We start from the raw sequence: 27789 nt of genomic DNA on the forward strand, positions 1-27789 counted from the left end.
AAATGTAGGATCGCAAATAATTTTTGATAATTTTTAATTTTGAGAAGAATTTTTCTATGGATGCAAGTGTTAATGGAGGTATTGGCTGTGACAACATTAGGACACATTTCTGATCATTTATTTTGAAAAATAAATTTTAGTACATGTAGGGAAACAGTACTTTTTTACATAACAGTTTTTCTAAAAATATCTAACTCTTCATACAAATGAGCTTCCTGTGAGTGTGAATTAATTTTAAATGTAAATTTACACCATGGTAATTTAATGCCTCCCATAAGGTTTCTTGTAACCTTTTCCTGTGGGAGCCGCCGGGTTGACAGGAGTGTGGCCTTCTCCTCTCCCCGACATGGCGTGTGCTCGTCCATTGATATCGGTGTACTCTGAAAAGGGGGAGTCATCTGGCAAAAATGTTACTTTGCCTGCTGTGTTCAAGGCTCCCATTAGACCAGATATTGTGAACTTCGTTCACACCAGCTTGCGCAAAAACAACAGACAGCCCTATGCTGTCAGTGAGTTAGCAGGTCATCAAACCAGTGCTGAGTCTTGGGGCACTGGCAGAGCTGTGGCTCGAATCCCCAGAGTTCGAGGCGGTGGGACTCACCGATCTGGCCAGGGTGCTTTTGGAAATATGTGTCGTGGAGGTCGCATGTTTGCACCAACCAAAACATGGCGTCGATGGCACCGTAGAGTAAACACAACACAGAAGCGATATGCCATCTGCTCCGCCCTGGCTGCCTCAGCCTTACCAGTGCTGATCATGTCTAAAGGTCATCGCATTGAGGAAGTTCCTGAACTTCCTTTGGTGGTGGAAGATAAAGTTGAAGGCTACAAGAAGACCAAGGAGGCTGTTTTGCTTCTTAAGAAACTTAAGGCCTGGAATGATATCAAAAAGATCTATGCCTCTCAGCGAATGAGAGCTGGCAAGGGCAAAATGAGAAACCGTTGTCGCATACAGCGCAGGGGACCATGCATCATCTATAATGAGGACAATGGTATCATTAAGGCCTTCAGAAACATCCCTGGAATTACTCTGCTTAATGTAAGCAAGCTGAATATTTTGAAACTTGCTCCTGGTGGGCATGTGGGACGTTTCTGCATTTGGACTGAAAGTGCTTTCCGCAAGTTAGATGAACTGTATGGCACGTGGCGTAAAGCTGCTTCCCTCAAGAGTAACTACAACCTTCCCATGCACAAGATGATGAATACAGACCTTAGCAGAATCTTGAAAAGCCCAGAGATCCAACGAGCCCTCAGAGCACCACGCAAGAAGATTCATCGCCGAGTTCTAAAGAAGAACCCACTGATCAGACACCCAGGGAAGTGAATCTCCCTGGCAACGTGGAATATGACTCCCGGGGAGGAATGTAGACCCGGCATCGTGGGATGGAGAACATCTTCTTGACCAAAAGGGGGATGTGAAAGGAAATGAAATAAGCTTCAGTGGCAGAGAGATTCCAAAACGAGCCGAGAGATCACTCTGGTGGGCACTCTTACGCACACTTTAGACAACCTTTTTTAGGTTCTAAAGAATTGGGGTAGCTGGTGGTGGATACCTGAAACTATTAAACTACAACCCAGAACCCATGAATCTCGAAGACAGTTGTATAAAAATGTAGCTTATGAGGGGTGACAGTGGGATTGGGAATGCCATAAGGACCAAACTCCACTTTGTCTAGTTTATGGATGGATGTGTAGAAAAGTAGGGGAAGGAAACAAACAGACAAAGGTACCCAGTGTTCTTTTTTACTTCAATTGCTCTTTTTCACTCTAATTATTATTCTTGTTATTTTTGTGTGTGTGCTAATGAAGGTGTCAGGGATTGATTTAGGTGATGAATGTACAACTATGTAATGGTACTGTAAACAATCGAAAGTACAATTTGTTTTGTATGACTGCGTGGTATGTGAATATATCTCAATAAAATGATGATTAAAAAAAAAAAAAAAAAAAAAGAAGAACCCACTGAAAAACCTGAGAATCATGTTGAAACTGAATCCCTATGCAAAGACTATGCGCCGAAACACCATTCTTCGCCAGGCTAGGAATCACAAACTCAGGATGGATAAAGCTGCAGCAGCACTAGAGGCCAAATCAGATGAGAAGGGGGTTCCAGGCAAGAAGCCTGTAGTGGGGAAGAAAGGAAAGAAGGCTACTGGTGTTAAGAAGCCACAGAAGCAGAAGCTTTCGGTGGGAAAGAAGGCTGCAGATACCAAGAAGCCAGCAGAACAGAAACCTACCACAGAAGAAAAGAAGCCTGCTGTTTAAATTGCTTATTCCATAAAAGTCAAATTATATTGGACACCTTATTTTGAATAAAGACCAGATGAAAAAGGCAGTGAGAAAAAAAAAAAAAAATGAGGGCAAGATTAAAACATTGCCATGTAAACAAAAGCTGAGGGAGTTCTTCACCATTAGACTGGTCCTACAAGAGATGCTTTTGGCATCTGTAAATTGAAAGGAAAAGAAAATAAGTAATAGATTGAAGCCACTTGAAGAAATTAAGATCTCTGGTGAGGATAATAACATGGGTAAATATAAGTGCCAGTACTATTGTATTTTAGGTTTGTAACTCCACTTTTTACTTCCTACAGGATCTAAAAGGCAAATGCATAAAATGCAATGATAAATCAGTGGTTTTGGACTCATAATGTATAAATATGTAACTTGTGACAAGAATTACATCAGGTGGGGGTCGGGGTGAAGTTATGTTGGTATCAAAGCAAATGAGATTGTTATGTATTTAGGACGTTAAATTTAAGTCCTATGGTAACTACAAAGAAAATATTGGAGATAACAAGCTCATAGAGACAGAAAGAGTACAGGTTGCTACGGGCTGGGGGCAGGGGGGAGTGGGGAGTTAATGCATAATGGATGTAGGGTTTCTATTTAGAGAGATCGGAAAGCTTTGGTAATGTGTGGTGGTGAGGGCATTGCAACATTGTGTATGTGATTAATCCTACTGCAAGGTATGCTTGGGAGAGGTTGAGATGGGAAAGTTTATGTCATATACATGTTCCCACAATTTAAAGGAAAAAGAAAGAAAGAGCAACTAAAGAGACAAAGACTATTAAATGCAATATGTGATACTGGATGGGATATATTAAAGGGGGAGAAGAGGCTCAAATGAACATTATTGGAACATATGAAAAAATATGGAATATAGACTGTAAGCTTTATATCAATGTTAAATTTCATGATCTTGATGTATACGACCTACACCCAAATGTTCAGAAAACAGATTGATAAATACATAGAGAAATGGATAAATAGAAGATGAATGGAGAGAAGGGTTGATAGACGGATAGATAGAATGATATGGCAAATGTGGCAAAATTTTAACTTTGGTGGATCTGGGTTTCCGGGGGGGATGGCAATATGGTGGAGCTTTATGTATGGGGTTTGTATTATTTTTGTTACTGTCCTGTAAGTTTGAAATTATTTTAAAATAAAAATTAAAAAGTTGATATCTATCAAATTTGGAAGGTAGAATCTCATATTTGGCATAGAAATAGACTTCTGTGAAATTACAGGTCAGAGCATGGGAATATACTGCAATGAGATGACTAGTGAATGGAAAGTAAAGTTGGAGAGAAAAGAGTTCTAGACAACTTTAAAAAAAATCTTGGCTCTGAGGAAAATGTAAGTAATAAGAAAGTTGCTAAAGGGAGAGCTGGGCTCCAAAAGAGACTTGTTTTATGACAGAAGTATGTTGAAGTTTTCAATAAGCTCAATGGAAATGTTATTTTGGGGGTGATTATGCAAGAAAGAACTGGATTTGTACACAAAGTAAGGTCCATAACAATATGGGACGAGATATAATGATTACGTTGGAAGTAAAGTAGTTATTTTAGGTTAGTTGTCTTTTTCTTACTCCCTTGTTATGGTTTGTTTGAAATTTTTTTTTTATTTTTTATTTTTTTTTAAATTTTTTGATATAGTTAATTAAAAAAAAAGTTAATTTAAAAAAACAAACAAACAATTAAAGAAATATGCAGAGCTCCCTTGAGGAGCTGGTGGAGAATGCAGGGGTGTTGGGCTTCCCCATCTCGATGGTTGCTGATATGCTCACAGACATAGGGGACTGGTGGTTTGATGGGCTGAGCCCTCTACCACAGGACTTGCCCTGGGGAAGACTGTTGCTGCAAAGGAGAGGCTAGGCCTCCCTATAATTGTGCCTAAGAGCCTCCTCCTGAATACCTCTTTGTTGCTCAGATGTGGCCCTCTCTCTCTAGCTAAGCCAACTTGGCAGGTGAAATCACTGCCCTCCCCCCTACATGGGATCTGACACCCAGGGGAGTGAATCTCCCTGGCAATGTGGAATATGACTCCTGGGGAGGAATCTAAACCCGGCATCGTGGAATGGAGAATATCTTCTTGACCAAAAGGGGAAGTGAAAGGAAATGAAATAAGCTTCAGTGGCAGAGAGATTCCAAAAGGAGCCGAGAGGTCACTCTGGTGGGCACTCTTACACATAATATAGACAACCCTTTTTAGGTTCTAATGAATTGGGGTAGCTAGCAGTAAATACCTGAAACTATCAAACTACAACCCAGAACCCATGAATCTTGAAGATGATTGTATAAAAATGTAGCTTATGAGGGGTGACAATGTGATTGGGAAAGTCATATGGACCACACTCCCCTTTGTCCAGTGTATGGATGGATGAGTTGAAAACTGGGGGCCAAAAAAAGAAAAAAAAAAAAGGCACCCAGTGTTCTTTTTTCCTTTAATTGTTCTTTTTCACTTTAATTTTTATTATTATTTTTGTGTGTGTGGTAATGAAAATGTTCAAAAATTAATTTTGGTGATGAATGCACAACTATATAATGGTACTGTGAACAACTGAATATACTCTTTGTATGGCTGCATGGTATGTGAATATATCTCAATAAAATTGAATTTTTTTAAAAAAAGTATTATACCATAATTTAAGATGGTAGACATGAAGCAGTGGGTAAATGACAGTATTTGGAGGGTGGCCATGACAGTGGGTTGCTGAAGGTAAGTTGAAACAAATCTCATTGGAGTTGAAGAGGAATTAGATAAACTTTCTACTAGTAATATTAGTTTTATCAAAGATAATGTCTAACATTATTGAATACTCTGATGCCAGGAACTGTGCAAAGAAGTTATCATGTATAATTCAATTCAGTCTTCAAAATGGCCAAGGAATTAGTGCTATCCTTATTTTACAAATGAAGAAATTGAGATTCAGAGATATGAAATAATTTACTGAAAGTCATATAGATTGAAAAGAAAAAGCCAGGATTTGAAGACAAGTCTGTCTGACTCTATAGCTAAGCTATTAAGTGCTAAACTATCCTTTCCAATACTAGCATTTGGTTTGTCTCAAGTGATGTTGGACCTCCTGGGCTAGTTGAAAAAGTCACCTAGGTAACGTGATGGCATAATTGGGAGGTTGGTAGATGACTGACAAAGTGCAATACAAGATAAAGAGCAAGTTTGTAGAAACTGGGGCAGGAAGAGTTTTTGTATGAAGTTGGAAGACAAATATTCTGGAAAGAGCTGAGGGAAACAAGGAGAATGCAGAGCCCACCTCACCCTATTCCAGGACATGGAAAATGGGCAAAATACCAGTGTCCATTTTAGAGGAGAAGTCACCAAAAAGGCATCTCCTGTTGGAAAAACTAGATTTCAGGTAAAGTAAGATGAGTTTTACCAATCTCAGAATTTCTGCCCCAAACCAGGCTGAGACCCCAGGTATCAAAAAGAGGCTTAAATATAAGGTTTTTTTTTTTTGTTTCTGTGTTCCAAATGGAATGTTAATGAAAATTGTGTTGCTTTTTCTGCAATGTCCAGTTCTAGGTCGATAGCAGTGGGGTGGTCAGACCATGACTTTTTTTTTTTAATTCATTTTATTGAGATATATTCACATACCATGCAGTCATACAAAACAAAGCGTACATCCGATTGTTCACAGTACCATTACACAGTTGTGCATTCATCACCGAAATCAATCCCTGACACCTTCATTACCACACACACAAAAATAACAAGAATAATAATTAAAGTGAAAAAGAGCAATTAAAGTAAAAAAGACCACTGGGTGCCTTTGTTTGTTTGTTTGTTTGTTTTTTTCCTTCCCCCATTTTTCTACTCATCCATCCATAAACTAGACAAAGGGGAGTGTGGTCCATATGGCTTTCTCAATCACATTGTCAAGCCTCATAAGCTACATTTTTATACAATCGTCTTCAAGATTCATGGGTTCTGGGTTGTAGTTTGATAGTTTCAGGTATTTACTGCCAGCTATTCCAATTCATTAGAACCTAAAAAGGGTTGTCTATATTGTGCATAAGAGTGCCCACCAGAGAGACCTCTTGGCTCCTTTTGGAATCTCCTTTTGGACAGATCATGACTTCTTAGGGTCCTGGTGGAATCTGATCTGAATCCCTTGTCTGTCTTGTGTTGTTTAGACTTTTAAAGTTCCCAAAACTGAGAGAAAGAGCATCTTCACATGATATGATAGGCATTTGCTACAGCAAGTAATAGATTTTATGTTTACTGTTCCACTAGATTTTTAACTTCTACAGTGGAAGGCTGTTCATCTTGGAGGCTAACTCTTTTCCCATGCAAATAACAGATGTTTTAAATGGATTCTTTGACAATTATTCATTTTAGATCCACAGTGTTATGATGCTTGAGGCATGGATTGTGATGGTGGGCTGCACATGGCAATGCTGTGATGGGAGGGGTGAAGTTGGTGGTTATCCAGCAGCACAATGAATGAGGTATGAAAACCTATGAGTCAGAATGTAATAGGTAATGGCAGTGATGTCACTGCTGGCTCACTGGAAATGATCATGTCATAACTGTTAGCAAGTATGATAAATCCATCCTCCTTCTATAAGAAGAGCCTGGCTCCCTAAAGATAAACAGGCTTCAGTACCGATGCAGACTCTCCAGACCGAAACAGCTCTCTTTCAAATTGTTGAGCCTCCAGCTCTCTTCATTTCCTGAATCATTCTCTCTTCCATCCAGCCCCACACCAGCACAAATCCATACAGCCCTATCTCCTCATACTCTTCTTGGAAAACCTAAGCCTGGTAGCCCATAGAACTGAAGACCTGGAATAACTGCTTTTCGAACTTGAGGCACTGGTTGTGATTCTTCCCATAGAGGAAGGAAAATATTGAATGCTTAGAGCCCTGGTGGCCCTCCTCCATATCACTGGCCAGATGGCTGGGGAAAGGAATCAGGTGGCTTGTCAGGAGCAGAACCAGGAAGGACCGCTACCGAAGGTCAGCTTTCCAGAAAAGAGGACAGGCTGACCATCTTCACATGGGAACTTACCTCAACCCTACTCAGCATCACAGAACATACCCAAATCTTCAGGAAGGCTGCCTTTCCGAAGTGTTCCTTTTATACTTGGATGGCAGATTTTGACCTGGGAACCTTTAAGGCCTTTTAACTCCATCTTTAAGCAATATAAATTTCACCACATTTTCTATATCTTCTCCCCTCTTTTTCCCTACTTAGTGTAAGTGCATATACCTTTTTCCCTCACTACATTGTATGTACTTCGAGGGCAGAAACAAAGTTTGGTTTACTTGTGGGTTATTCCTATCCCAATGAATGCCTAATATACTGTCTTATTTATATGGTTCATTAATGCAACAAACATCTCTTGAGTCCCTAATGTCTATCCTATTTCATCTTCTCATAGCATCTGACATACAGGAGACACTCAGCTTTTGTTGATTGAATGATTGCAGGAAAACTTCCTATATTCCGTACTCTTTTAGAATTAATGTCACTAAAATGCAACTGCAAAATGTTATGCTGAATGCTTCATAGGATACATTGTGTTTTAAGTTTCCTTGACTGCTCAAGCAAACACCAAATAAATGGGTTGGCATAAATAATGGGAATTTATTAGCTCATGGTTTTGAAGCTAGGAAAAATTCCAAATCTAGGTACCATCAAGGTGATACTTTCTTCTCGAAGACTAGTGTTCTTGGGCTGGCTGCCAGTGATCCTTGGTCCTGGGCTCCTCTGTCACATGGCAATGCTCATGGTGGCCTCTCCTCACCTCTCCCTTCTCTTCCAGGTTCTGTTGACTTTCAGCTTCTTGCTTCCTGTGGCTTTCTCTCCCTATGTCTGAATTTCATTCTGCATATAAAGGACTCCAGTAATAAGATTAAGACCCATCCTGACTGTGGTGGGCCACAGCTTAACTGAACCAGCCTCATCAAAAGGTCCACCTACAATGGGTCCACACCCACAGGAGTAGGTTAAGTTTAAGAACATGTTTTTCTGGGGTACAGACAGCTCCAAACCACCCAAAGATATAGAAAAAACTTTGACTCTAAGCATGTGTAATTACTAGAACTTTGCTGCTAAAATTGACAAAATGAAATGAATCATGCTCTGAATTCTTGAAAGCGGTCTCAGTAACTTCCATGGAGAAATTTATTTTGACTATTTAAAAAGTTATGATCTTGTGATTTTAGCCATCAAAATGGGGCCACTGCTCTTGGCAAACAGATGATTTGGCCCTAAACTAAATGTGATTTATGCAGATAAACTGAAAATTGGAGAAGGATGTTACCCTTTCATATTCACTCATGCAGTGATGCCTGAGATGTCTGTGGACAACGGCAGGTGAGAACTCACCTTACCTGAGGAGAAGTATTCAGCTTTCCTTGGTCTTCCTAACTAAGGAAGAAAAAGAGCAGAAAAGAAGAAAGATGTTCAAAAATTACTTATAGTTCACACAATACAGACCATTAAAATGAAATCTTTTAAAACATCTGAAATAAAAAGTCAATAATGGAAATATGTAGGGAACAAACTGGAAGTGAAGGAACTTTCCAAAGTGTTGACTTGGAAAACTAAAAACAACAAAAGTTGGAAAATGAGAGAAAAAAAGAGAAAATGGGTTGGATAAAAAGAAGAGAGACTTAAGAGAAGGATGAGGAGAAAATTAACACTCCACTGGAGCTCTGCAAACACATCCCCAGGTGGGATCAGCCAAGCCCAGCTCAGTGGAGGACATTCAGATTCTCTAAAATAGAAGAAAAGAAAAAAAATAAAATAAAATAATTGGTCAAAGCCAGAGAGAGATTTGTCCCCCCAACCCCACCCCACCCCACCATCTTCAGAAGGATGTCCCAGGAACCAAGCTTGGGTAAAAGGATCAACGTTTTCCCTTTAGCCTTGGGCTCCAAAACCCAGTACTGGCCACGTCCTGAACTCATTCAACTGTAAAGTCTCAGTATTTTATATATTCATTTCCTGAGTATGTCGGTGTTTTCTTTTCCTCTGAATTTATCAAGAGATTTCTCGTCAGAGGCCACCCTGAATCTGTTAAAAAGCAAAAACAAAACGCGAGGCTACGCTAAGAATTCGAGCCCCACCTCCTCAATAAATGGATACTTTTGCACAATAAGTCCTCCTAAAATGTTATATGAGGAAGTAAAGAAGAAACTGCATGGGAACAGTTCAGAGAATGAAAGGTTCTGTGCTCACTATTGAAGAAAAATGTCTCGCGAGATGCCTCAGAAAAGCTTCCGCTTCATCAGTGAGGACTGAGAAATGGAAGATTTTTTTTTCTCTCACTATTGAGGTGGCACTAAGTTGGTCTGAGAAACCGCTGCTCCCTCAGGCATAGGTCTTGCTGCAAAGGCAGCTCTTGGCTTACGGTGGGAGCGGCAGCAAAGCCTGCAGCGCCGAAAATGGAGGCATTTCCTGCACTGGCGCCAGTTGATCTAAAAATCAAATCACGGCCGCCTTCTGCCTGTCGGTGCCGCAGGGAAGGGAACCTTGCACTCGCTTGTTAGCGGTGCCCGCGCGCCCCCTCCCGGCGATCCGGGTGAATCACTGGAATTCGCAGTGGGCGGTGTCTTGGCTGATGACGCTAGTGAGTTGTGCTGCGCTCTTGGCTGGGACTTGCCTTTGAGCCCTGCGTGGCCCAGAAAAGAGGGAAATCTTCAGGCTTTTGAGACATCTGAAAAGGATGCTAAGTCATGCCGGAATGCCAAGAGCGACTCCAAGTTTCTTTAGAAAAAAGGAGTCATAAAAATCCGGACGTCACAAGCCACCGGTTTCCACCATCAGATTCTCAAAAGCAGATCTTCAATCCGTTAGTCACAGCTGCAGTGCACTTGGGATAACATGTCCCTGGATCACAATGAGAAACAACTGAAGCAGAAGGTGAAAATAGAAAATCTTATGGATTGTCCCTATTTGGGAATTGTCCAGAGATACTTCCAAGGATTCATTAGTTATCTGACGGCAAAGCCTGTGTGCCTGAGAGGTTGTGAGAGGGAAAACTGAGGCGCGCTTTTCCCTCATCCAACAATCTGCCCAGAAAAATCAATCAGTAAATGAAAAAGAAAGTTGTATTCATGACATTCTTTAATAAATTACTATAGTTCATCAAGCCCAAGAAAGCAATCTCCAGCGGTATTTCTGCACCCGCCGAAAAATACATGAAACCAAAATATGGGATTATTTTTTAAAATATATTGCACACCATGAGATACCCCCAAAAAATGCTACGGCGTCATTACTTTACCACCTATAATACACTACCTGAAAATCAGACTATTTTTTATTAAAACTATGTGACAGGGATTCATTCATTTAAAGTATAATTGCTCTCAATCACTTCCTCTAAAAGATACCTTGCTCTCAGTGCTGACTGGTAAAGTCCACTGGAAGCAGAATCAAAGAGAGAAGGGGAATGAGGACATCATCTAAGAAAGGCACAGACTATTAATGAGGGAAAAGAAACAACATGTAGGAGGAGGAGGCAACAAGAGAGAATGCTTGTGAATTCAAGGAAAGAAAGAAAAGAAAGTTGTAAAAGGAGGAGCCAGCATGATGATTATGTCTTTGGGAATGAAAGGTGAAAAAGCATTTTTATATGTTTTTATAATTTCACAAGGTTTTCATAAATTTAGTGAATTGATGTAACTAATATATTGAAATTGTTAATTCAATCGATTCAGATATGGTAAAGTCCCCCTTGACTCTAGGGGATTACTTCCCAATTACAGACCCCTCCCAAGAAATAATCACTATTACAGTTTTGTTAACACAATTTACATATATGTATTACATATATACATATATATATAATTGTGTATTCCATATGTTTTGATATAAATGTTATTTTACCTAAGGTTTTATTCAGCAATTTGATATTTTTACCTAATACATGGCAGTTGTGAATAATGCTGCTATGAACATCAATGGGAAAATATTTGTTTGGGTCCCTGCTTTCAATTCTTTTGGGTATATACTTACTGGTGGGGTTGCTGGGTCTTATGGTAGTTCTATACTTAGCTCTCCAAGGAACTGCCAAACTGACTTTCACAGAACCTGCACCATTTTCCATTGCCACCAGCAATGAATGAATGTTCCTATTTCACTGCATCCACTCCAACTGTGATTATTTTCCGCTCATTTAATTGCAGCCATTCTGATCAGTGTGAAATGGTATTTCTGTTTTGATTTGCATTTCCCTGATGGCTAATGATGTTGAGAATCTTTTCATGTGCTTTTTGACCATTTCTATATCTTCTTTGGAGATATGTCTCTTCAAATCTTTTGCCCATTTTTAATTGGGTTGTTTGTCTTTTTGTTGTTAAATTGAAGGATTTCTTTGCATTTTCTGGATATTAATCCTTTATCAGATATGTGGTTTCCAAATATTTTCTCCTGTTGGGTAGTTTGCCATTTTACTTTAATGATAAAGTCCTTTCTGGAACAAAAGTTTTTAATTTTGATGAGGCCCCATTTATCTATTTTTTTTTCTTTTGTTTCTTGTGCTTTAGGTGTAAAGTCAAAGAGCACATTATCTAAATAAGGTCCTGAAGATACTTCCCTAAATTTTCTTCTAGGAGTTTGATAGTTCTAGCTCTTATATTAAGGTTTTTGATTCATTCTGAGTTGATTTTTGAATGTGATGTGAGGTAGGGGTTGTCCTTTTTTTGCAAATGGATATACAGTTCCCAGCATCATTTGTCGAAGAGAGTATTCTTTCTCAATTTCGTGGTCTTTGACCCTTTGTAAAAAATCAGTTGGCCATAAATGTGAGGGTTGATATCTGAGCTCTCAATTCTATTCCATTGGTCTATATATCTGTCTTTGTTCCAGTACCATGCTGGTTTTTTTTACTGTGGCTTTGTAGTAAGGTTTAAAATTGGAAAGTATGAGTCCTCCAAATTCATTCTTCTTTTCCAAGATGACTTCTATTACTTGGGTCCCCTTATCCTTCCATATAAATTTGATAATTGGCAGAATTGATATTTCTGCAAAGAAGATTATTGGAATTTTGATTGGGATTGCATTAAATTTATTTTGTGGTATTGACATCTTAATGATATTTAGTCTTTCAGTCCATGAACATGGAATGTCCTTCCATTTATTTATGTCTTTTTAAATTTCTTTTGGCAATGTTTTATAGTTTTCTTTGCGCAAATCCTTTACACGGTTGGTTAGATTTATTCATAGATAGGTGATTTTCTTAGTTAACTATTGTGAGTGGAATTTTTGCCTTGATTTCTGGTTGTTCATTGCTTGTGTATAGAAACACTACTGATTTGAGAGTGTTAATCTTGTACCTTGCCACTTTGCTGAATTCATTTATTAGCTTTAGGAGTTTTGTCATGGATTTTTCAGGGTTTTCTGTAAATAGACCATATCATCTGCAAATAGGGAAAATTTTACTTCTTCCTTTCCAATTTGGATGCCTTTTATTGCTTTTTCTTGCCTAATTTCTCTCGCAAGAACTTCCAGTACAATGATAAATAGCAGTGGTTACAGTGGGCATCCTTGTCTTGTTCCTGATCTCAGAGGAAAAATTTTCAATCTTTCACCATTAAGTAGGTTAGCAGTGGGCTTTTCATATATGCCCTTCATCATGTGAGTATGTTTCCTACTATTCCTAGTGTTCTAAGTGTTTTTTATCAAGAAAGGTGCTGGATTTTGTCAAATGCCTTTTCTGCTTCAATTGAGATGATCATGTATGCTTCTTCTTTCATTCTGTTAATATGGTGTAATACATTAATTGATTTTCTTATATTGAACCAACCTTGCATACCAGGGATAAAGCCCACTTGATCATGCTGCATAATTCTTTTAATATGCTGTTGGATTCAGTTTGCTAGAATTTTGTTGAGGATTTTTGTATCTATATTCATAAGAGTTATTAGTCTGCAGTTTCCATTTCTTGTGGTATCTTTATCCAGCTTTGTATGAGGGTAATGTTGAATGAGTTAGAGAGTGTTAACTCTTTAATTTTTGGAACAGTTTGAGCCAAATTGGAGCTAAGTCTTCTTGGAATGTTTTGTAGAATTCCCCTGTGAAGCCATCTGGTTCTGGGTTTTTCTTTGTTGGGAAGTTTTTGATTACTGATTTAATCTTGTTGCTAGTAATTAGTTTGTTGAGATCCTTTATTTCTTCTTGAGTCAATGTAGGTAGTTTATGTGTGTCTAAGAATTTGTCCGTTTCGTCTAGGTTATCTAGTTTATTGGCATACAGTTAGTTGTTCATAGTATCCTCTTATAGTTCTTTTTATTTCAGCAGGGTCTGTAGTAATGTCCCCCTTTTCATTTATGATTTTAAAAATTTGTATCCTCTTTAAAAATGGAGACAAAAATTAAATGAAGAATAGGTGGGTTGGAGGGGATGGAAAGATTTAGGTGTTTTTTGCTTTTATTTTTAATTTGGAGTAAGGAACAGGTTCAAAAATTGATTCTGGTGATCAATACACAACTGTATGATGGTGCTGTGAATAATTGTACACTGTGGATGACTGTAGGGTGTGTGACTATATCTCTCAACTGTATTTAAAAAAAAAGTAAATGAATAGTGGGGGAAGAGGGGAATGGGATGTTTTGGATATTCTTTTTTATTTTAAATTTTCATTTTATTTTTTGGAGTAATGAAAATGTTCAAAGTTTGTGGTGATGAAAGCACAACTATATGATGATACTGTGAACAACTGTACACTTTGAATTATTGTATGTTATGTGATTATATCTCAATAAAATTGAATTAAAAATTTGTATCCTCTTTTTCATTGTCAATCTACCTAAAGTTTGTTGATTTTATTGATATTTTCAAAGAACCAACTTGTGGTTTTGTTGATTCTATTTTTTTTTGGTCTTCTATTTCATTTATCTCAGCTCTAATCTTTGTTATCTCTTTCTCTCTGCTCACTTTTTGTTAATTTGCTCTTATTTTTCTAGTTCTTTCAGTTTTGAGATAAAGTCTGATTTGAAGTCTTCTTTTTTAAGGTAAGCATTTAGAGCTATAAATTTCCATCTCAGCACTGCCTTCCCTGCATCTCATAAGTTTTGGTATGTTGTATTTTCATTTCCATTCACCTCAAGATATTTCCTGATTTTACTTCTGATTTCCCTTTTAACCCATTGGTTATTTAAGAATATGTTGTTTAATTTCCACATATTTGTAATTTTCCATTTCTCCCTCTGTTATTGATTTCTAGCTTCATTCTGTTGTGGTTGGAGAATCTACATTGTATGCTTTCAATATTTTTTAATTTATTGAGACTTGTTTTGTGAACCAACATATGGTCTATCCTGGAGAAGGATCCATGCACACTTGAGAAGAATATGTATTTGGTTTTTCATTGGGTTCAGTGTTCTATATATGTCTGTTAGGTCTAGTTGGCTTAGTGTATCATTCAAGTCCTGTACTTCCTTATTGATCTTCTGCCTAGATGTTCTATCCATTATTGAGAGTTTTGTATTAAAGTTTCTTATTAATGTAGAACTATCAATTTCTCCCTTCAAATCTATCTGCATTTGCTTCATATATTTTAGGGCTTTTCTGTTAGGTGCATATGTATCTATAATTGTTACATATTCCTGTTGAATTGTCCCCTTTATCAGTGTATAGTGACCATCTTTGTCCCTCCAAATTGTTTTTGACTTGTCATCCATTTTATCTGATATTGTATAGACACCCCAGCTCACCTTGGTTACTACTTGTATGGTAAATATTCTTTCCATCCTTTCATCCTCAAACTACTTGTATCTTTGACTTTAAGGTGAGTCTCTTGCAGACAGCATATAGTTGGGTCATGCTTTTTTATTCATTCTGCCAGTCACTGCCTTTTGATGGAAAGTTTAATCCATTTACATTTAAAGTCACTACTGATATTAAGGGACTTTCTTTTGCTATTTTTGCCTTTGTAAGTCTTATGCCTTTTTTGTCCCTCACTTCATTAAGGGCTACTTTTATATTTATTTGCTTTTTTTAAAATTTTTAACATATTGCATGCCTTCTTACTTCTATCTGGATATATATTTCATCTATTTTCCTTGTGGTTACCATGGGGTTAAAATTTGATATCCTCAATATATAACAATCATATCTGGTTTAATAACAACTTAATTTCAATAGCATGCACATACACTGTTCCTATACCCCTTTGTCCCTCACCAGTTTTTGTACTTGTTAGCACTTATATCTTTGCACATTGTATGTTCAGAAACCTAGATTTATCATTACTTTTTATGCATTTGCATTTTAGCACCTATAGGAAGTAAGAAGTGGAGTTACATACCAAACAATATAATACGATAATACTGGCATTTATAATTGTCAAAATGGTTACCTTTACCGCAGGTCTTTATTTATTTATGCTGCTTTGAACCACTGTCTAGTATCCCTTTCTTCCAGTCTGAAGAACTCCCTTTAGCATTTCTTATAGAGGTGATCTAGTGGTGATGAACTTCCTCAGCTTTTGTTTAGCTGAAAATGTCTTAATCTTTCCCACTGTCTTGGGGGGGGGTTGAAACAATGGTTGCTACCACCTTTGTCAGGGGTGGGTTGAAATAACAACTACCCTCAGAGCCAGGATCAAGATCTGAATTTGCTGATCAGAAGCCATGATCAGCGATCAACTGTGCCCACCCCTGTTCTTGTCACCAGCAGCTAATCAGGGAATGGACCCCTGGTGGCCTGGCATGAGTGGAGGATGGGTGCCAGTAGCACCATGTAGAGAGAGAAAATTTACTGTTCTTTACAGAAATTTATCAGCCTCTTGTTCTTGTTCTTCCCTGGATGCTGTACAGTGTTCCTCTGGCCTCTGGAGTTTTAAAATAGTTGTTTTGAACACATCCTGCCTTTTTAATAGTTGTTTTTGGTGGGAGGACTGAGTCCTGGAGCTCTCTACTCTGCCATCTTTCCCAGAAGTTCACCAAATAGAGCTGAAAAAGTCTCAATATTCCAAGTGTTTTTTATATCATGTTATCCACAAAGGCACTAGAGGTTTCCACTTCTGTATCCAGACAACTTTCACCTAATTCAGGCAAATAGCAAACATACACAGAACATACACAGGAACACACATATATACAAACATCCACATACAGAAGCATTCATGCATGAAGGATACAGAATGGCTTCTGAACCAGCTAACCTAAATTCCTTCAGTACTTACACAAGAATAAAGTTATTTGTTGACTTCAACAACAAAAGTGGCAGTGACTCTATGTGTCCCCATTCTCCAGCCATTTCTCTCTTCAGGATGTTCTCCAATAATGAGCATTTATCCTCTTAGACTGAATGTGGCTGTAAATGGATGTAAGATTAATGGTGCCTCCTGGTCCACAGCTTGCTGGCACATATCCCCATTTTCCTTTTCTAGATATAGCTATAGGAATGTTTGGATAACAAGTCTCTCAGAACAGAGACTGCATTGGCCTGTTTAATTTCTTTCCAGTTCTGCCTCTCTTTCTGTACGATGCATTATCCTGAGCACACAGGAAAGGCCAAGAACTAATCAGGAATACTCAGAATTTTCCTTAGAGAAAGTCCCTGCAATAATAAAAGGCTGGGCATACTCCTGCGTTAATTTCCATTGCTCCAAGGAGAGACTAAGCCTACTTATAATTGTGCCTAAGAGTGTCCCCCAGAGAACCTCTTTGTTGCTCAGATGCGGCCTCTCTCTCTCTCTCTCTAAGCCCATTCAGAAGGCGAACTCACTGCCCTACCACCCCCACCCCCCCACCCCGTACATGGGACCTGACTCCCAGGGGTATAAATCTCCCTGGCAACACAGGACATGACTCCTGGGGGTGAGCCTGGACCCAGCATCATGAGAATGAGAAAATCTTCTTGATCAAAAGGGGGAAGCAAAATGAAACAAAACAAAGTTTCTGTGGCTGAAAGATCTCAAATGGAGTTGAGAGGTCACTCTGGAGGGCATTCTTATATGCTATATAGATATCCCTTTTTAGGTTTTAGTGTATTGGAATAGCTAGAAGGAAATACCCGAAACTGTCAAACTGCAACCCAGTAGCCTTGATTCTTAAAGATGATTGTATAACTATGTAGCTTACATGGTGTGATGGTGTGATTGTGAAAACCTTGTGGCCCGTACTCCCTTTATCCAGGGTATGGATGGATGAGTAGAAAAATGGGGACAAAAACTAAATGAAAAATAGAGTGGGATGGGGAAATAGAATGATTTGGGTGTTCTTTTTTACTTTTATTTTTTATTCTTATTTTCATTCTTTTTGGAGTAATGAAAATGTTCAAAAATTGATTGCGGTGATGAATGTACAACTGTATGATAGTACTGTGAACAGTAGATTGTACATCATGGGTGATTGTATGGTATGTGAATATATCTTAATAAAACTGAATTTAAAAAAAAAGAAAATAAATTTCCATTGCTCCTTATTAAGTATTTGTCCCTTTTGTGTTTTCATTGTGCATGTGGTAATAAATTAATGAAAGAATAATTTTTAATTCATGATTTATTGTGATTTTTCTTCTCATACCAAATATACACTTTTCTACATAATTTTGTATTTTTTAGGATGGATCTCACATTGTATTAACAATCAAGCCTTACAAAACCCAGATCTGCTTCTGGGGTGGGACTGATAGAAGAGTGGTAGTAGGAGAAAACCTTGTTAAAACGGGTATTTAGTGCATTACTTTAAGAAATTTAACATTATTTTTTAAGGATTTAAGAGTCAGGCATAGACTGACAGAATTCTCCATAAATGAGAGACAAAGGCTAAGGATGATGCTGCCCCTGGTGGGACACAAAGGGATTCTCTTGTTCTGAATGGAGAAAAAGACAACAACCTGAGAAAGAGATACTGATCCTCGGTAAGACGTACTTGTGCCCTCTTCATATCTGAGCTCAGATGGATGTCTTAAGAGAAAAACTGTCAGGATGGCCATCTTGTGACAGGGGCCATTTGTATGTTTCTGAGTGGTGCCTGATTTTTTATTTCTATAAACTAGCAATGAACATATGGAAATCAAAATTTAAGACACAAAACCATTTACAATACCTAAAAAAAAATTAAATACTTGGATATAAATCTAAAAATGCCGATTAAAGAAGTAAAAAATATCTAAGTAAATTAAGAGGCACACTGTGTTCATGGATTGGAATATTCAACACAGTGAAGATGTCAATTCTCTTCAAATAGATATATAGACTTTTTGGTAGATATAGAAAAACATTCTAAAATTTATATGGAAATATAAAAGAATAGCTAAAACAATTTTTTAAAGGAATAATAATGTGGGAGAAACTATTCAACCCTATTTTAAGACAGTAGCAACAGTAATCAAGACAGTGTAGTAGTGGTGGAGAGATAACATAGATCAAAGAAACAGAACTGGGAATCCAGAAATAGATCCATACAAGTATTACCGATTGATTTTTTTTAATTTACAAAACAATTTATTTAATTTATGATTCTCCTAACTTCTACTTCATTGTCCTGCAAAAATCTAAGGCAATTCTAGACAGTCCTTTTTTTTTTCCAAATGAATCTTAAGTAGAAAAACATGCCCTTTGGAATTCAAAATAGTTGTCATTAGAATTTTATAAGACTCCACTGTAGGAGCAATTTAATCCCTCACAAAGAAGATCCATATTTGAAGATTTAGGTAACATTTCTTTCTCATAAGATACATAATTTCTCAAAAGAATACACTTAATTATATTTAAAAAACAAAAACAAAAACCCTCATGATAAGGTTTCCAGTTTTAATTGGAAAAACAAAAATCTTGAAACAAATATATACATTTAGGAGGAAAAGGGATGGTTTGCACAAATCCATCAATAATTGGTCCTATAATTCAGATTTCTCTAGTTAAATACAAATTTTCCAATTTTTTCTGTACATTTACTCATTTGAACAACAGCAACATTAAATGACTAAAAACAAGATGGTCTAGAAAATTATTTGTATAGATTCTTGGCTGAAAATCCTCACTTGTAAACTGGTGCTTCAAAGCTAATTTACCCATACTTTTTGATATTCTGCAATGCCCTCTATGCATTGTATTTAACTGCATTATCATCTTTTTACTATAACTTTTATATTTATGACATAAAGTATTAAAGCAAAACTACCAAAGTACCAAAATTCATGTTCTCCTAACAATACAAGAAGTTTCTTGTACTGAAAAAAAAATTGTAATAAGTATGTTTAAAAAACATGTGTCTTATAACTATTGTACATATTTTGGACAAAAATATTGATCAGTCAATTATGCTCTTCCATAAATCATGTTCACTGAGTTTACTACCATAGTTTTAGTGCAACAAAATATCTTTAAAAAGCCACTCAACAGTCATTACAGCAAGGCACACAAATGCAGACATTAACGATTCTACTTGTATAGAAACCTAGAAAATAATGTTTGAAAAGGACATATGTTTTATCCAGCTGAATACTTTTCGTATACTAAAGTATATATATATATACACATTTTAAAATTAGTTTATAGTCAATTTTGATGCAGCATCATTTACTGGTGATAAATTGTGAGCCGGGAGGAGAACAGCAGCTGGAGAAGCACCAGTAGTGGTGGCAGTGGCAGCAGCAGGAGCCCGGCCCCAGGGGCGGAAGTGGAGGAAACATTATATTTGAGATTACAGTCTTAGGTAAACATTTAATACACAATGCCAAGGTAGTTACTTTTTTTTTCTTTTTTAAATTTTTGTACCAAAAAAAGTCATACATTTAATGTTGACATTTCCTTCTTACCTATGTGCCAAAGACCAATCAAGTATTCTGCATTAAAATTTAAATCTTGAGACAAAACTGTAAAGCAACTCAGATACATTAAAGCCAGATTTTATATTTTCATTTGTCAGATTAGAACAGAAACAGCTTGAAAACCAACTTGAAAAAGCTTATTCTTCCTCAAGAAAAAGTATGAACAATCTGAAAATGATCAACTAATATGAATGAAACACTGTACACAGTTAAGTCAAATTTAGTGGTTGTTAAACACCACTGCCTCCTGGAAATTATGGAACCATCTACATGTGAAACTAAGTCACCTTCAATTTCATCATATTGTTCATCACTGATGAACTTCACTCCCATTTTTAGGTCTTCATAATAATTCACTGGTCTTTCAAACCTGTTGAGATATCTACATTGTTCCACTGAATTTTTTTCAGGCTCTGCTAAATAGTCCTTACGAATTAAATTTTTCATTGGATTTTTATTTTCCTTTTTAACACTGTCTGAGTAAGAATCAAGCTCATCCTATTGAAGAACATCAATTTGTGATTCTTTTTTGCATATCTGAAGATGGAATGTAATTCTTGGCACAGTAGTCTTTGCAAAATGTCTGTCTTCTCCTGTAGCAGAATATTCTAGCCAAAACACTTACAAGTACTACCAAGAGATCCCAACCCACTACACTAGCAATATTCGAGCCAATTGTGTCATCCTTAATTGTTGACAAAGTTGACAATGGGAACGGCAATTTTTTAGGTTCTTTTGCTAGATCCTCTGTCAGCAGTTGAGAGATGCACTGAATTGTAGGCTGAAGGGTGGTTGTAGGGGGATCTAAAATGTAAATGATCTCTGGATCACTTCTTTGACTGAGGGAATTGGTCACTTTACAGACATAAATACCAGAAATAATCGAAAGTCAGTGGATAGAGAAAATGACGAGTACTGTCTGAAGCCAGTAAACCTTTTGGCCACTGCCCATCCAACCTACTCCATACAGATTCAAAAGGTGGTGGGTTTGCATCAGCATTACACTTGAGATAAACCTTTTCTTCCTATGAACCAATTTCCATCATACCTGTTGCAGAAACCTCAGGAGCATACTGTACATCTAATATGAAACAATATCAGATGTCTTTTTCCAAGTTGGGTGTTTCAGAACACAAGTAATTCATCTTCCTTGAGCAAATCTGACAGGAAACAGCTTGTACTGGCTGAAATCATCACCATTTCATTTGGAAAGGAGGTTGTAGTGGATTCCATTTCACCAAGATCACCTTCCCAATCAATATGTTTGCCAGTGGCTGCTGTACAAATGGCTGCTACTCTTTCATTCTCTCCATCAGTTAAAGAATCTGGCCCTTTAATCAGGCTCACAGTGGGTTCATGTAATATAGTTACAGTTGTAGAAGACTGGGCATTTCCACCTGGGAATGTAAGCTTTGCATGTGCATTCTCCAGAAGCAAAGAATCCTATGTTATGTAGAGCAACTGTTGCATCATTAAGTGAATAGTCCTTAAACAAGACTCTTCCCTGGTATTCCCCCTGAACTGAGAGTCCAGATTGGGGATGATGAACTGCAATCTGTGAACTTTTACCATGTATCTTCTCCCATGAAATCGGTTATGGTTTCATTTACTTCAATGAAAACTTCAGTGAAACAGTCTTTCCCTACGCTGCTATGACACGTGGCTCCACAATAATCTGTCGAGCTAAGGCACCGCAGGGCCTGGAGAACAGCAGCGGGAAGAGCATCAGCGGTGGTGGCGGTGGCGCTGGTGGCAGCAGGAGCCCAGCCCTGGTGCAGAAGCAGAGGAAAGTTGTGCTTTGTCTCCTCCAGGACACAGAGCAGCCAATTCTGGGCTACCCGCCCCCCATCCTGCCCCCAGACCTCTCACCCCGCTAGTCCGCGCGTCCCCCTGGCTCCTCCAGCCCAGGTACCTCAGGCTCTGGGAGGCGGCAGCAAAGGCCATGGTAAGCAGGTCAGGCAAGTCGTGTCCCCAACTCCCAGCTCTTAAGTGGTTGCTCCCAGATGACACTCCGCGGAGGGCTCGCGACTGCCTTGACTCTTAAGCTGAGGCCGCCTTTTCCCTCCCAATTGATTTTTACAAAGGTCTAAAAGCAATTCAATGGAGAAAGTATAGCCTTTCCAACAAATGGTGCTGGAGCAATTAAATATTTAAAAAGTAACTTAAAATGAATCATATATTTAAGTGTAAAACTATAAAACTTTTAGAAGGAAATGTAGGTAAAAAATCTTGAGGGATCTAGGGCTAAGTGAAATATTTTTAGATGTGACACCAAAGACAAATCCATAAGAAGCAACTGCGAAGTTAAATGCCATCACAATTAAAATCTTTTCTGTGAAAGACCCTGTTAAGAGAATAAAATATATATATATATATACAGATTGAAAGCAAGTATTTGCAAACTACATATCTGACAAAGGACTTGTAGCTAAAATAGATAAAGAACTCTCAAAAATCAATAGTTTAAAAAATCCAATAACTAAATGGGCAAAATATGTGAACAGGCATTTCATCAAAGAGGATATACAACTGTCATATAAGCAAATGAAGAGATGTTCAACATCATTAGCCACTAGGGAAACACAAAGTAAAAACATGATGAAACCTATTAACAGCTACAATAAAAAATAGTGATAATACCAAATGCTGGTGAGGATGTGGAGAAGCAGAAATTCTCATATGTTGTTGGTGGGAACAGTACAAGCACTCTGGAAATCAGTTTGTCTGGTTTTTATAAAATTAAACATCCAATTACCATATGACCCAGCAAGCATACTTCTGGGCATCTATACCACAGAAATGAAAATTTATGTCCACACAAAAACCTGCACACAAATATTCGTAACAGCTTTATTTTTAATAGCCTCCAAACTGGAAATAACTTGAATGTTCTTCAGTGGGTGAATGTTTAAACAAACTAGCACATTCATGCCATGGAACACTAATCAGCAATAAAACAGGAATGAACTATGGATATACACAACAATTTGGATGGATCTGAAGGGCATTATGCCGAGTGAATAAAAATCTCAAAAAGGTTACGTTCTGTATGATTCGATATTTACAAAATTCTCAAAGTGACAAAACTATGGACATGGGATACAAAGCAGTGGTTGCCAGGGGTTATTTACCAGAGGTGGGTGTGTGACTATAAGGGGTAGCAAGAGGGAAATCTTGTGATGGAACAGTTCTGTAATTTGATTGTGGTGATGGTTACATGAATCTATACATTTGATACAATGGATAGAAACACACATACACACACACATAATTTACATACATGGATGCATGTAAAACCGGTGAAATCTGAATAAGGTCTTTGGATTGTACCAATATCAATTTCACAGTTTTGAAATTGTATTATAGATATGTATGATGTTACCATTGGGAAACTGATGAAGGGCACAAGGAACCTCTCTGTACTATTTTTGCAACTTCCTGTCAGGATATAATAATTTCAAAATAAAAAGTTAAAGTCCATTCTTGTGGGCTGTACAAAAAAATAAGCCATGAGCTAAATTTAGCCTTCAGGCCATATTTTGCCTACCCCAATATAGATGAACCTAAGAAGACCCTTTTGTGGACGTAGCAAATACATATTTTGAGATTCAATGTCTGTGAAATTTAAGAATAAAATTTATGTTGAGAGAAACCAAAACAGTGACTGACTCTGGGAGAATTCACTGGAAAGGGACATAAGAGAATTATCTGGGTTGATAGAAACAGGTGGTCAGACAGGTACATACAATTGTCAAAAGTCATTTATCTGCATATTTAAAGTCTGTTCAATTTTTGTATGTGAAACATGACTCAATAAAAGTAAATGTAGTGACAAAAATTCAGCAGTGGGGTGGCCACAGCTGTGGCATGGCTGTAGAAGCCCAAGCAGCTGTAGTTGCAGAGGATAAAGCCTGAGTGGCAGTGATGCCAGCACCCCAGGGAGTTAATGATGGAGGCAGGGGGACAGGGCAGAGGGAGCAGCAGCACTACTGGGCAGGACTACATCAATGGATCGCACCTGAAGTTCACCAAGACAACAATCTGGGCACTCGAGACCTACCGGGGCCCAGAAGAGTTTAATTTCTTTTCAACCTTCAATTCAGTTCCAAGGGCTCAAAGGGTCTAGATTCCTAGAAGTGGAAGTCACAGGATCAGAAGCATGTCAACAAAACTCCCCCAAACAACCCCCACCAATGCAGCACATAACTTGAACTTCTACTTGTCAAATGTGAATAAAGACCATCTTCGGGGCTGCTTTGATAGCATACAGCAAATGTTCTTCAGCTCTGGGGACTCTCAGCTCCATTTCCTGGGATTTATAAAAGATAAAATTATAGTGTGAGCAACAAAGGGCTCAGAAGACACAAGAAAGAATGACCCAGGCAGAGGAGAAATTGCCAACCAAAGCAAAATTTATCAAACCTGGTGAACCTGATGTAGGGAAAAGAGTGCAAATTCTTAAAGTACCTTAAGTTGTTAGGTGTAGTGCCTGAGAGGAAAAGATCAACCCTGATGAACCCTGCAATACCAGGGTTTTGGTATTTTTATATGATTCCAAGACCCAAGTCAATGGCAACATTTCTCTGAAGCCAAATAGGGACAGAATGATTCACTTACTGGCACTGATGGCCTACAAGAAACCTAAGATGCTTGCTCCATTTCAAAAAGATAGAGACAAACAGACAAGAACTCCATAGGAACAATTCTGCAACAAGTAGCCAACCAAAATCCTAAGGACCTTTGACACACCTTGAAGAATTACATTTTTAAAGAACTTCAAAGAGATTAGTCTGATATAATGAAATGGATAGTCACTGGAATTAGTATTGTCTAGAAAACCAAATCCATCTCAAAATCCTGCCTGCATTAGCCATTCAGAATTTCCTAAATGTTGTAGTAGAGAAGCTGCATCTTCTTCTCCAAAATGGCTTTGGATTCAGATTTCACTGATCCCTTAAGGAATAAAAAGCCTGAATATATCAACAGACAAATATACTATGACCAACATTAAATTGTTATTTGAATCCCACCAGTAATAAAGCTGCTGCATCTCTTCCACCACTTCCTGCCGCTAATGCCATCCCACTCCTCCACCTCTGCCTTCAACTCACCTGTTTGACTCAAATCCTCCTCAGACTTTAAATTCTAATTTGAATTCCGCTAGCACTCCAGGTCAATGGACTTAAGCCCTACCTAATGAAAATTTTAATTGAAATAAAGCATTTATGAAGACCAGCAAGACAAATACACCTCTAAGACTTCTGGAAACCTTATCCCCTGGTCAATTCTACTAAACTGTCCAAAGCCTACTAAAAAAAAAACTATTAATGCCTTCCAAAATGTCAAAAAAGAAATCCAAAACATACAAGGAAAAGAAGCAAGTAAAAAAGCACAACGTTGAGGCTACTGTGGAAAAGAAAGAGACTCTTAAAAGGAACCTGCCGGCGATCCCGGCGGCCCCGCCCCTGGAACCACCTTGGCGCCCAGGCCTCCACCCAAGGCAGCAAAGTTCCCTAGGCTGCGGAAATGGAGGCGGGGAGTAGCCAGGCGTTGGAGACCCCGCTGGTTCAGTGTGACTTCTGTTAGCTGCATTGAGCAACTGAACCATATTTGGGAACTGCTCCTTCTTCAGTTTGGTAAACATGAAGGGATGAAAACATCTGAATGACATGCTGCTCAGTGGGCTCCTGGAACTCTGAGCTTGGATGCTTTGTGCTTGGAATGAAAACCCAGAGGAAGATAGTTGATGGCAGAACTACTGACAATGAAACCAGTGGAATCAGTGACCTTCAGTGATGTAACTATCAACTTTATCAAGGAAGAGTGGGCCATGCTGGACACAAACCAGAAAAAGATGTTCAGAGATGTTATGCTGGAGAATATTAATCATCTGATGTTCATGGGGTATCAGGTCTGCATATCAGAAGTGCATTCACAGTCAGAACAAGGAGAACTGTGGAGGGAAGGGTTAAGTATTCTCCAAGTACAGAGTCCAGACAGGGAAAATGACCATAGAAAAGAAGAAATGATAAACATGCAACATATCTCTAAGAAGGACACATCTACCAACCAGACAAAGGCGGAGCTGGATGCAGGATAGATTCCGGATTTAAAGGCCCCACCCCCGGGCTGGCCGCGGCACCTGAAGATGCCCTCCGTCTGGTCGCCGTTGAGGGCCAGCACCTCCTCGGAGAGCCGCGTCTGCACCCAGGGCAGCTGCCGGTCAGGGTAGCGCTCCTTCTGCACACTCATCACCTCTTGCAGCGCGCTGCCGAACATGGAGGGGCTGAACACCGCGTTCTTGGCGTGCCGGATCTCCTCCACGTTGGGCTTCTTCAGTCTCGGGCCAGCCCCAGCCTTCCCCCTCTGTGGCCCCCTGCCCCGCTCTGAGCCCTCTCCTCTCCCACCCAGGTCACCTCCTGTCTGCATGGCCTCTACTTCCTCTCATCCCTGCAGGCACCAAGTTTCTGTGTCAGGAGGCCACTGCCACCCGGGGGCACCTGGGCATGTGCTCAGCTCCCTGGCCCCCAAAGGGCCCCTGCTGGGCCACCTTGAGTGCACCAAAGCTTCAGGTGGCCCCAGTGGAGATGCAGGAGAAGTGCAGGAGTGACCCCCAGCAGTCTAGAAGCTGCCCAGGGACCACAGCAGAGAGTTTCTTTCCAGGAGATCTTTTATGTGCCGTGTCACTGGGGAGCAAACAGAAGGGGGCTGGTGCAGGAGGCCCCGAGAGCTGCAGCAGGAAGAGGTGGGCAGCTCCTTCCAGGCACAGCCAGAAGCATAAACAGGCCTCGGTCTCGCCTGAACCTTGAAGGCACAGAACTGCACGAAGGAATAAAATCCAGACTCCTGTGTGCCCTAGAGGGCCCCACAGGGCCTGCCCTGCAACCTCCTGCCCTAGCCCTCCACGCTCTGCTCCCCTCATGGGGCTCTGGCCACAGAAAATCACCATCTCCAACCATCAAGGTAATAACCGATGCAGGCAAGAATCATCAATGGATGCTGAATCACTGGAGAGTTTCTCCTGGAAAAAAACTTACACAGCCTCATCTGGTCATGCAACAGATGACTTGTTAATTAGAAAGTGGGAGGTCGATGTTTGGAGTAAAGAAACCCACCAGCAGAGGGGCCTCTTGTTGAGGATCAGTTGGCCACACGTGTGGATGTATCTCTGGACTCCGGATTCTCTGCCATTGGTCTGTAAGTCGGTCCACATGAGAGTAATACTGTTTCAATTACTGTAGCTTTGTAGAAAGTTTTTAAATCAGGAAGTGTGAGTCCTCCAACTTTGTTCCTTTTCAAGGCTGTTTTGGCTATCAGGGCACCTTGCAATTCCACATGAATTTTGAGAATGTTTTTCCACTTCTACAAGAAAGGCTGCTGGGATGTTGATAGAGACTACTGAATTTGGGACTGCTCTAGGAGGTACTGACATCCTAATATTCAGTCTTCCAATCCATGAACACAGGTGTCTTTCCATCCATTTAGGTGTCTTTAATTGTTTTTAGTGGTGCTTTGTAGATGCAGTGTCCAAGTCTTTCCCTGGTTTAACTTATTCCTAAGAAGGAACAATGTCATGAAACATATGACAATGTGGATGAACCCTGAAGACATAATGCTGAGCGAAATAAGCCAGGCACAAAAAGAGAAATATTATATGCTACCACTAATGTGAACTTTGCTGGGGGAGAATGCAGGGGTGTTGGGCTTCCCCACCTTGATGGTTGCTGACGTGCTCACAGCCATAGGGGA

General features: G+C 39.0%; 1 protein-coding gene and 1 pseudogene across 1 annotated transcript; both read left to right on the forward strand.

Moving 5' to 3' along the window:
* Window positions 1-308: 308 nt before the first annotated feature.
* On the forward strand, window positions 309-2280 carry LOC119508083 (60S ribosomal protein L4-like). Its single transcript, XM_037801530.1, has 2 exons — window positions 309-1287; window positions 1950-2280. Exons 1-2 carry the CDS (start codon window positions 347-349, stop codon window positions 2263-2265), a joined length of 1257 nt encoding a protein of 418 aa, XP_037657458.1. The 5' UTR covers window positions 309-346; the 3' UTR covers window positions 2266-2280.
* A 21919-nt stretch (window positions 2281-24199) lies between these two features.
* LOC119507793 lies at window positions 24200-25583 on the forward strand (annotated as a pseudogene).
* The last annotated feature ends 2206 nt before the right edge of the window (window positions 25584-27789 follow it).

Source organism: Choloepus didactylus, chromosome 13 (genome assembly GCF_015220235.1).
Source record: "Choloepus didactylus isolate mChoDid1 chromosome 13, mChoDid1.pri, whole genome shotgun sequence".
Taxonomy (NCBI): Eukaryota; Metazoa; Chordata; class Mammalia; order Pilosa; family Megalonychidae; genus Choloepus; species Choloepus didactylus.

Bases quoted from the DNA above. Each gene is read 5' to 3' on its own strand.
- LOC119508083 (XM_037801530.1), top strand. From the start codon at position 347: ATGGCGTGTGCTCGTCCATTGATATCGGTGTACTCTGAAAAGGGGGAG. The intron at 1,288-1,949 runs AAAGAAGAACCC...AAAAAAAAAAAA, and splicing joins AAGATTCATCGCCGAGTTCT to AAAGAAGAACCCACTGAAAA.